The sequence below is a fragment of the Acipenser ruthenus genome, chromosome 10 (assembly GCF_902713425.1).
Source record: "Acipenser ruthenus chromosome 10, fAciRut3.2 maternal haplotype, whole genome shotgun sequence".
Classification (NCBI taxonomy): domain Eukaryota; kingdom Metazoa; phylum Chordata; class Actinopteri; order Acipenseriformes; family Acipenseridae; genus Acipenser; species Acipenser ruthenus.
In genome coordinates this window covers 11,224,067-11,234,755 of record NC_081198.1, presented here as the reverse complement: position 1 = coordinate 11,234,755, position 10,689 = coordinate 11,224,067, and the positions used below count along the sequence as shown (strand labels likewise).

Sequence of the window (10,689 nt, the reverse complement as noted above, 5' to 3'; positions counted from 1 at the left end):
CGATAATCCTGGAGCAGATAATGTGCTCTTTAACTGTACAGAACATAATTCAATGTTTGTGGAAATCCTTAGTTTCTTCATTTTTTTTTTTTTTTTTTTTTTTTCAAGTTTGACATACTGGTCTTACACTAGGGTGGTTTTCAAAACTTCAAAACTCAGTTAAGAATTGTCTTTTAAACTGTCACCAACATGCATCAGATCACTGAAACCCACCTTTGATGTGATAAAAGGGATACATTATTTTAAATTGCAATTACAACTTGATATAAACTGAACTACAGTAACAACATTCACAAGTATTATAAATACAAATACTTGAATATACTCTATTTATTGGAGACATTTGGGGGTCACATTTAGCTAAATTGACTGAGACGTTTAAAAGGGTCTTTGGATCTCCATAGTCTCCCACTAAAACTGCCCTGGTAGAGTACTAATATACTATTGAAATCCACACAGGTGCTGAAAGACCTGAAAAGTGGTGTGCATTATTTCAGCCTGACAAACAGGCTACTCATTATTTGCTATGTTACAAATCGAGCAGTTGTTTAACCATAAAACTCAGAACTGTGCTCTGCTCTACCACACTGTAAATCTCTACAGTGTTGAGGTCCACCCAGACAATAAGCCAAACCTGTATAAGCAAATCCTTTAACAAATAAAACCGTAATCCAATCAAATTGTTTGTGGCTGTACTTGTAACTAAAAGATACAAATCACTTGAGAAATTTACTGTAATGAACAAAATATACTTTAGGTAAAAATACCCTGAGGATGATATGGGGAAGTTCTACTTTTCTTATATCCATACAATTCACACAACTGGTGCATCATGGTGGACTCAAAGGCAGCACCCCAGTCGGAAAGTATCCTATCTGGGCATCTAAAGGGCTGGATGAGAGTGCGCCATAATGCACGTGGCGTTGTATATGCTGTCTGATCACGTGTGGGAACTGCCCAAGCAAATTTAGAGAATAGATCTGTCATTACTAGAATGTACTGGTTTGAATGTACGGGGCGCCCTAACGATAAAAAAAAAGAGAAAAAAAAAACAAAAACAAACAAAAACATCCACAACAAAATCCAATACGTTAGCTACCTTTATAGCGTCAACCCTATTAGTTTCCCTATCAAGTCCCGGTGCGTAATTGCCAAGTGGTTAATATGGGCGCATTCTACGCAATTACTACTCAAATCCCATATAATCAATAAGGGAAAAAAAAATCATACAGTGCTTTTAAAAAAAAACATTTATACTTCAAAGGTGAGTATATAGAAATAAATAAATAAATATAAGTGATCAAGAAAAGAAATAAAAGTTAAACAATGATTCGTCACCTGGTGACATTGTGACAGTGCCGGAAATGCTTGAAGCAAAGGTGTTATCAGGTGTGGCCATTCCATTGTGAGGAAACATTCCATTTAATACCAGCAACACTGCCCTCAGGTTAATGAGTGATGGGGGAAGCACTTCATAATGCTTCATAAATAACTCTGTGGTTTCCATTTTAGTATCCAGCCCCAAGCAATTAGAGGATGTGAATTTACAAGAAAAAAAAAAAACCTGTTTCTATGGTATCAGTTTGGTTATTAGCAGGGATGCAAGGAATCTGTTTGATGTGTTATAATAGATTTTTTTTCCCCAGAGGAAAAATAGCCCCCCCCCCAAAAAAAAAAAAAAAAATCTGTTTTTAAACATTTTATGGGTAACAAACATATATACCAAATACTGGTACCCTAATGTTCTTATAATATGATTTTCTAATGTTGAGGTTTGTAAAGGTTTTTAAAAACTATTCTGTGACAGGGTGTATAATTAGAGTATTTCTGTTTTTCAGTTGGAGATGCGGGTTTGCTATACTTGTTTGTTAATATAGATATTAGTGTGGCACATGCAATTTATGTAGTGGATATCCACAATAATGTATAAATATTACTAACACGCTTGCTCTTTTCCCTACGGTTTAACATGCACCCTTAGCTTGGCGATTCAGTTGTGTCACCTCTCAAAAACTTGAATGAATGAATAAATGCATTAGTAATGACAGAATGCCAGCAAGCAAAGAGGGACAAAATGTCTATTGTGTTATTATAATTAATAAACCCCACAATCTTGAGTCAAATTAAGTTAAATAAAAACAGAAATCCTCAAAACAGTTTTTAAATGGGTCAAGGACTTCCTGTCCTTGTTTGTTGTTGCCCACACAAAGACCAGTTTTGAAAACAACACCAGGATGCTGCACATTTTCCATTGTCTTCAAAAGTGAATTGGCTCATTTTATACATCCCATAATTTTTTGGGTCCTACTTGTGTCCATGATAAAACTCTGGCACCTTGACTGACCGTAGCACCTGATTGGCTGTCTCTAATGAATGCAGGTTGCTAATTCCTCAGCCACAATCCTCTTACCCACCCTGAGCTATTTCTACAAGTGTCATCATGATCCTGAAGCCTAACTCTCAGACAAAGCCCCTGCCCAGCAATTCATAGTGTGTGCTTTTGTCTTCTCCTGAGCAAAAACAAGGACAAGTAAACACATCAACAGGAGCTGTCCAACCTACCAATAGGGAAAAAAACAATCACTCAGGTAAGGTGTCATGCATTTTCTACTAGTCTCAAATAAAATCCATATAATACAGCTTTAAAAAAAAAAGCTTACTTTAGAGATGACCAACTTGAAATGGGTTTACATTCTTTAAAAATACCTATTGTTATAGTTTTAGTTGTTATAGGTTTCTAAATTCTATTTTACTGTTAACATGAATAACATTAGCCAACATGTAAACAAGCTAGTGTCTCTTAAAATAATGCATGTCTGTGATTACTTGTACATTTCTTCTGCAATCTTGATCTATTTTCAGTTGTATTGCTCTGTGTTCAGAATTAAAACAGACAGTGCCATCTGCTTTTACATGAGAAGTGGTTCACGCTTTGGGTTGAGTACATCACTCAAAGAATCTGCCAAAATGGCAGCCAATTTAAAGGTTATTTTTCAAAAATTGTGTGGATGATGTCATGATTATGCTAGAATATATATATAACTGAAAGTTGCCAAGAAGCGAAAATCCCCTATTTAAGTCTATTTATATGGAACAACAATATATAGGCCTACTGTAGTTGTACAAATATGGCACTAAAGTATATGTGTTTTAAATGTTATAATGTTAAAAAATGAACACGAAATACCCTAACATAGAACTGTTTACTTCAAAACAAGGGAGTAGGCTTAAATAGTACTACACAACGATGTACTACAATTGTCCTTACAATGAGTAAAGCAAACATAAAAAATATGTGTTGTACTTACAAGCAATTCTAAAGAACACAATTTTAAAATAAGAAATTGTCCAACGTTGTCTGCTTTTTACAATGTACCACCTCCCGATGTAAATCTGTTTCAATTTTGTGTGCAGCTTCGTAGCCAGTTTCAAAGCCACGATTCTGCCTCTGTCCACCAGAAGTACGCAGTAGTGAAGTCAATGTGTTATAAAAGCTGCATGAAGTACGTGCATAGATCTTGTTAAAATCTAGTAATAAAGTTGTCAATAAGCGGTGTGCAGTTGCTAATATCAGAATTCCATTACATTAAAGTATATGGGACAGGATTGGTTGCTGGGAAAATGCTGTTAATAACCAAAATTTGTCTTTATCAGGGCTGCTAATAACCGGCACCTACCCTGCCCAAATTTGCCTTATTCTAATGCAGCCAGTCATACAGTGAGGGGTACAAACTAATTAAAAAGGTTGTCTCCTTCTAAAAGTTTACCATAGTAAAGGCACAGCAAAGTGTAATAAAGCATAGTGAAAGCAAGGTTAAAACATAGGTAAGCATTGTAAAGTACAGAGTTGTTATGGTAAAGCATGCTAACATGGCTATGCTAAATGCATGGTGTAACCTGATGGTGTAGATTTACCGTGGTAACGTTTTTTAGGGTCCTGTTTCTGTACGCTGCAGTACAGGCAGACTTTACAGATGAACAGAGAAGCCTTGTATGTCCCCTCCCTGCTCTAAAATCCTAATTCTCTATCATTTTATTTCTGTGGCTCGTAATATTCTCAAGAAAGTCAGGTCTCATTTTCTCCTTCCAATTCAATTGGAAATGATGTCATACGATTTCCAGTGACAAATCGCATATTAAGATAATCCATTAATACCCCATCAACCCAGTTTGCACTGAGTGAGGTCGGCAGCCTAGGCTAATTTAGCCTGTTCCACCTTATCCTGTCATATGAAGGACAACGCATTCCTAGTCGGCCCTGGAACATCACACTGGCAATGTGGTTAAATGAAGCCTTGAAATAGACTTGCAATAGTAATATGTAGTGTTACTCCATCTAGCAAAGAAAAAGGTCAATCCAACATAAACAAGCATTTCAAGGTCAGGGTATGATGTTGTTGTGTAATTAATACTAGAGTTAGAGGCGGGAGTCTGTTGACTGACCTTAAAAACGGAAGCAACATGTTTATATACAGTAGACGTGTGAGATAGGGGTTTATAGTCAAAAGTCAAATTGAAAGTCTATGTCCAACTATGGGGACAAACTCACATAGTGCTTTTTAAAGGTGCTGTACCCTGTTATGTTTTAAGGGGAAGGTAATAAGTATAAGCTCCCATTGCTGCAGGTACAATAACAGTTAATTATATGCTATAAGCCCCCAACTACCTTCCACGTGGTAATGGGGAGCCACAGCTGTCACATTTCCTTAGTGATTGTTACTAATTGGTTCTAAACAAATCCTTGTATACATTGAAAATGCCCTCCTCTGCTCTGGTGTAGGTATGAAAATAAATAAAACAGTAATAGGAAGTTAATATTTATGTATGCCTATGGAAGATAAACAATACCGATGACGGGACGTTTTCCATGTGTTATGTACAATAATGATTACAAAGCATAGGATGTAAATCTTTCACCTGTCCATAAAAAAACTAGGCTCTTTTAGGTATCATACAACACTTCCTTAGTCCACCCTATGTGTTTGGAGAATTCTTCTATTTTGTCATCATACTACATTGCTATGTGCAAATAAACGTTTGTCCCTATTGACTATTTTTAGAACCCAATTTGAGCATTCCTGTATTTGTTTTACATTAATACTGCTATTACTGATTTACTTGTATACATGTAAAATCATGGATTTTTGGTCTTTCTTGGTGCGTTCAGTTTTTTTTTTTGTAAATGAACATGACAAAGACTAAACATAAACTTCCAAACTCAGCTATCTTTAACCTTCTGCAGGTCATTCTAGACAGCGATGTCGGGAAACAGTGTGGATGAAGAGCTCGATGAACTGCCAGCAACAAACACAGGTGAGGAGGATCTTTTCAAAGGCATAAGGGACTGAGAGTCTGCATTTGAAAGGACAGCCCATTCTACCTATCTTCTGCATTGTCCATTTTGCATCTGGCTCATCTACTGTATTACAGCATATTACAGAATGCTGTGAGACAAAAAAAAAAAAAAAAGTCTACAGAATCTGAAACATCAATCCAAATATTACAAAATGAAACCACAAGAATAAATAAAAGTGATGACCATGCTGTACTGCAATGCTTTAAACCTGAATTGCATTATAGTGACATCAACTGCACTTAAAAGCTGTAGGCTATAGGATTATACTGCTAAACTGCTGCATTCACTGGCTACTCAACACTACATCCTTAAAGTGTTACAGAACACCCTGCAAAATGTACAAGAATCACATGACGTTACCTTTGGAGTCCGTGGTTGCCCGAATCGCAGCGTTGTTTTTAAACATTGCAGACTTTTAGGATCGCAGTGTGCTCACGCTCCCTCCTGCAACAATTCTGGTTTTATGTTCCTTCCAGTGTTCCAAAATTCGTGAATATGCTGACAAAATGCTGTGATATGGACAACACGGGATACAGCAAAAGTAAAGTTTCTTAAACACTGCAGGGGGTTCTGTAACACAATCAGTGCCCTGGGTCACCTCACATCAGGTAGACACACATTTCGGCTAATTCCCTCTGCTAAAAGTGTGTCTACTTGCTTCTGAAAACCTTTTTATTATTGGATTGCTACATTGCCTAGTATATTTAAATCAACTTTATTTACATAATGTTAACATTGTTATTTTTTTTTTTATTTTTTTAACAGTTTTTGAAAGTTTTTAAAAACTTTTTTTTTTCTTAAAAGTTGAAACTTTTAGAATATATTACAGAGAGTGTCATTCAGCACTTCAGAAAACCAATGTTTTCAGCATTAACTAGCATCAGGACCTCTCTTTTTTGAATTTGTTCTGTATCAGGACCCAAAGGGGTGATCAATGACTGGAGAAAATTCAAGCTGGAGAGCGAGGACCATGAGTCTATTTCACCCAGCAAGCGGGAGCTTCTCAGACAGATGTCTTCTCCTTACCGATCCAATAGCAAAGAAGAAACAGACATACAGAGGAGATTAAGCCGAAAGGTCAGTTTTTGGAAAAACAGGAAATTAACGAAAGCTTACATTTAAAAAAAAAAAAAAAAAAGAAAAATGCGCAATACCGCTAAAACTTGACGACATTAAATTCGTAAATGTCGATACTGACAATGAAATTGGAAATTGGCTGTAACTTTATGATATAATTCAACGAGAGTAAAACTATAGGCTATATAAAATGTATGTAGCTTTAGGTTACTTTGATGCAACAAATTACTCTTCCTGACATCTATTGTTGTCACGGGGATAGATGTATTTTCATCTATTCCCATGACAACATATTCCTTCTTCAACAACATTAACCATCCGGCAGCCAAAGGATTAAGCCTCTTATAGGCAACCAAATTCAATTAAAACTATTGACAGAGAAGAAAGAGTTATTTACCCCACATTTTGCGAATGCATGTAATAAATGTACAACTACCGAAAACATGGGATGAGATGACCAAATGTGATTTGACACAACCTTTAGAATGCGTTTTCATATATTGTTATTACACGAAAAAGCAATAGATGGAAGTATATTTGAAACACAGCAGTGGTATGTTATTGAGCCTTACACTCGGCCCGCAACAAAGGTGCAAATTGTGATAAACAGAAAGAAGAAGTTTGTTTGAATGGTTTGCCAAAGATTTTAAATAGAAAACACCTTGTAAGCTTTTCAATTGGACTATCAGTAAAGAGGATGTGTATAATACACAGCAATCCAGTTAGTTTTGTAATCCGGGCAGGAGAGGGTGCTTGTTCTGTACCTCGCCAAGATATTGCAGCTGACGATTTTATTTACCTTCACTTCATATTGAATTTTGTTTGTATTACAAATAACAAATAACATACAGAAGGGGAAGTGCTTTCCAGTTTCATAAACCTTGGTTAATCTGTTGTTTTTTTTGTTGCTTGTTTTTCTTCACAATTTTGTCACAACTGTTAAATCAGTAGGTATGTGTCCCTTTAAAAAAAAAAAAAAAAACAAACAACACACTTTATATACTTATGCTTTACACTTCACAAGAAAGTGTAATACTTTAATCTCCTGTGCTGTGATTGCACTTACTGTGTGTATACCAGGATAAGGAGAATTCAATGCATCTCTGCGGTGAATTACCACACCAGGCCTGGATCAGTTTGTAGATGTTTTGAGAAAAAATCTTAATTTCCTCCACAGATGAGCATGCAGGAGTATGAGCTACTTCAGGATGAGGATGAGGGCGTTCTCCGCAAGTACCGGAAGCAGTGCATGCAGGAAATGCACCAGCGGCTGAGCTTCGGGCCCAAGTTTGGTTGCCTGTATGAGCTAGAGAGCGGGGAGCAGTTCCTGGATGTCATCGAGAAGGAGCACAGGCTGACGATGTTGGTGGTCCACATCTACGAAGACAAAGTGAAGGGCTGTGATGCCTTGAATAATTGCCTCACCTGCCTGTCTATGGAGTACCCCACTGTGAAGTTCTGCAAGATCAAGGCCTCCGACACTGGGGCAGGCGACCGCTTCTCAGATAGCGTGCTGCCCGCCATTCTGGTCTACAAGGCAGGCGATCTGGTGGGCAACTTTCTGAGCATCTCCGAGCATCTTAATGAGGAGTTTTTTGCAGTGGATGTGGAGTCCTTTTTAAACGAGTATGGCTTGTTGCCGGAGAAGGAGTTTGGGGCCTGTCAGAATGCACAGGAGGATGTTGAATAAAATGGACGTGTTAGAGGATAGTTAGAGAATACGTTTTATTTATACTTCTCAGTAGCATTCTATAGAGGGGGTCTCAACTGTCCCTGGCTCCTTTCTAAAAGTGTTGTCTTCTTGTAGGGTAACCGCAACCAATTTTAATATTGGAGTCAAATGTTACTGACCCATCAGCGCCCTAAGAATTACATCCTGGTTTAAAATTATTGGAATCCAAGAATACTATTAATCTATTTAATAACATACAGTATATGCTACCTACAAGTCTAACATGCATTAGTTTCTGAATTGTTTATATTACATAGCAACAACTGACTTTAAAAAACAAACAAAAAAAACATCTACATTGAAAAGGTGCAGGGTAACTATCCAGGCCATTTTAACTGGTATTTAACTATTGTTCCTTAACATTATCCACTAGATACAGTTGTAGAACCTGAATAGGAGATGTTTTTATTAAACTTTCACAGTTGCAAATGGTCTTACATTTTCATCCGTCTTCGGTTTTGTAAAACGAATATATTTTGACGTAAGATAAAGATAATGGAAGCACTTGGAGTTTAGATGTACTTCTAGATGCTTTGAAATATCAAACATACTACTACAATTTTTTGTAATTAAAGAGTTTATGCATTATTTATATGCATAAAACTTTGGAGTACAGGTATACCAATGAAAAAGACTACTATATTAAAACAGCTACAAGTTTAACTTTGACACTGCCATTATCACATATGGATATTTGATGTGAATGTTCTGTAACTCTTCAGTGCTGTATACTTGTGTGTGTCTGTGGGCATTATTTACATATTTCATTGTAGTGATCTAGACAGTGATGGGTTTAAATATTGCTTCCCCTTTGTTAACATCATTAATAAACAATAAATAAGCAGAAAATTAATACATTTTAGAAAAGCAGTATTGAGATCTAATCAACATCCTGTTTCGATCATTTTACTTCATAACCACACAAACACACACAATAAGTGTTAGAAGGAAGTCATTGATGTTTCTTTTTTTTTTAGATATAATGAACTGCAAACTATTTCTATATATTTTGTGTGTTAAAAAAACAAAACATGGATTGAAAAGCCATATTTAGAAATTAATGAAATGTAAGTAAGCAACTTTAAAAGAATAAAAGTTAGAACAAATATTTAAAATAAAATAAAATCTAAAATATATTGGTGAGTGAAAAATTACATGGCACATTCGTTTTACTGCATCTCTGGAACCTTCACTGTGGAATCTACAGCTGTTCAACCTCAGTACAGTATAGATTCATTTTACTTTTGTGATTCAAGATTGATCAGATCTCGTTCTCACCAGTATTAATCACGCAACTCGTGACTCATGGTAGAAGTGTGGTCAGGTTTAATTGCACTGTAAGGGACCATGTGGCTTAACCAGCTTGAATGTACTCTGTGGAGTTCTCTGTGGACCATTTTTGATGAAACTGGCTGCTCGCGCCCCAGGTTGAAATTTGCAGTCAATTGATCTGCAGTTGCTCGCCTGTTTTGCCTTGCACTTTGAAATAATGCACGGATATCACAATCCTGGAGTATGCGCTTCCGCCCACTGTTGCCCTTTGCTGATGATGTCTTTCCCTCGGAGTTCCATGCCGACATCGTTGCTCATGAAACATCAGCAAGTTGAGCTGTCTTGGTCACTGAATATCCTGCCAAATGCTCCCCAACAATAACCCCTCTTTCAAAGTCACTGAGGTCTCCACTTGCAGCCATGCTAGCCATAATTATAGGCAACCAGGCCTGTCCAGCATTTTTATACATGACCTAAGCATGCTGGGATGTTATTTGCTTAATTAACGCATGAGCCACACCTGCTTTCAATATTTACCTAGGTGTTTCCATTTTTTTTTTGTGCACTACCTGTATATTGCATGTCTGTATCTATTTCCAGACATACATTATACTTATACATACCATGTTTAAAAATGCATTTACTTGGTTGGTATACCAGTTTAAAAATATGTTAAAAAGTGATATTCTTATGTAATAAAAAACAAACAATTTAAAACAAACATTGTTTTTTTGAGAGTGTATTGGCAGTCACATAAAAAAGTACTTCAACACCATTATTTAATTAGATCATTTTGTTGTTTATTCTGCAGAACCAATACCCACATATGAACTTTACAGTCTTTTCTCTTTAGTATTGCTTTATCTGAACATTACTAGTTGGTATTAGCTGTTATGTGCAGACTCCCCTACAAATCTATTACTATTCAACTTTTTCAATATACGTGGATATGTGTACTATAGTTAAGCACAAATTTCTCCACCAGATAAAAGTAGTAACATACAGCAGCTTGGCTTCGGGGTGCATCCACCTGTAGTATAGCTCCCGATGTATTGCTGAAGTTTGGTATTAGCACAAAACAAGCAAAGTCAACATAATGATTCTATTGCCATTAGCCATGTTTAAGCTCATGTGTGCCTATCAAATAGTTAATTCACCATGAGAAGATAGAACAATGTGTGTTTGGGGCCCCGGCTCATGCACTCAAAAACATAGGCCATAATGTAATATACAGCTATGGCCAAAAGTTTTG

At 36.5% G+C, this 10,689-nt stretch overlaps 1 protein-coding gene across 1 annotated transcript; it reads left to right on the top strand.

Moving 5' to 3' along the window:
- Positions 1–2,426: 2,426 nt before the first annotated feature.
- LOC117413163 (phosducin-like) lies at positions 2,427–10,212 on the top strand. The gene is made up of 4 exons (XM_034021952.3): positions 2,427–2,588; positions 5,243–5,313; positions 6,273–6,433; positions 7,611–10,212. Exons 2-4 carry the CDS (start codon positions 5,259–5,261, stop codon positions 8,121–8,123), a joined length of 729 nt encoding a protein of 242 aa, XP_033877843.1. The 5' UTR covers positions 2,427–2,588; positions 5,243–5,258; the 3' UTR covers positions 8,124–10,212.
- The last annotated feature ends 477 nt before the right edge of the window (positions 10,213–10,689 follow it).

Coding starts and splice junctions, on each gene's coding strand:
- LOC117413163 (XM_034021952.3), top strand. CDS start 5,259: ATGTCGGGAAACAGTGTGGATGAAGAGCTCGATGAACTGCCAGCAACA. Junction 5,314..6,272: donor ACTGCCAGCAACAAACACAG/GTGAGGAGGATC, acceptor GTTCTGTATCAG/GACCCAAAGGGGTGATCAAT. Junction 6,434..7,610: donor AGAGGAGATTAAGCCGAAAG/GTCAGTTTTTGG, acceptor TTTCCTCCACAG/ATGAGCATGCAGGAGTATGA.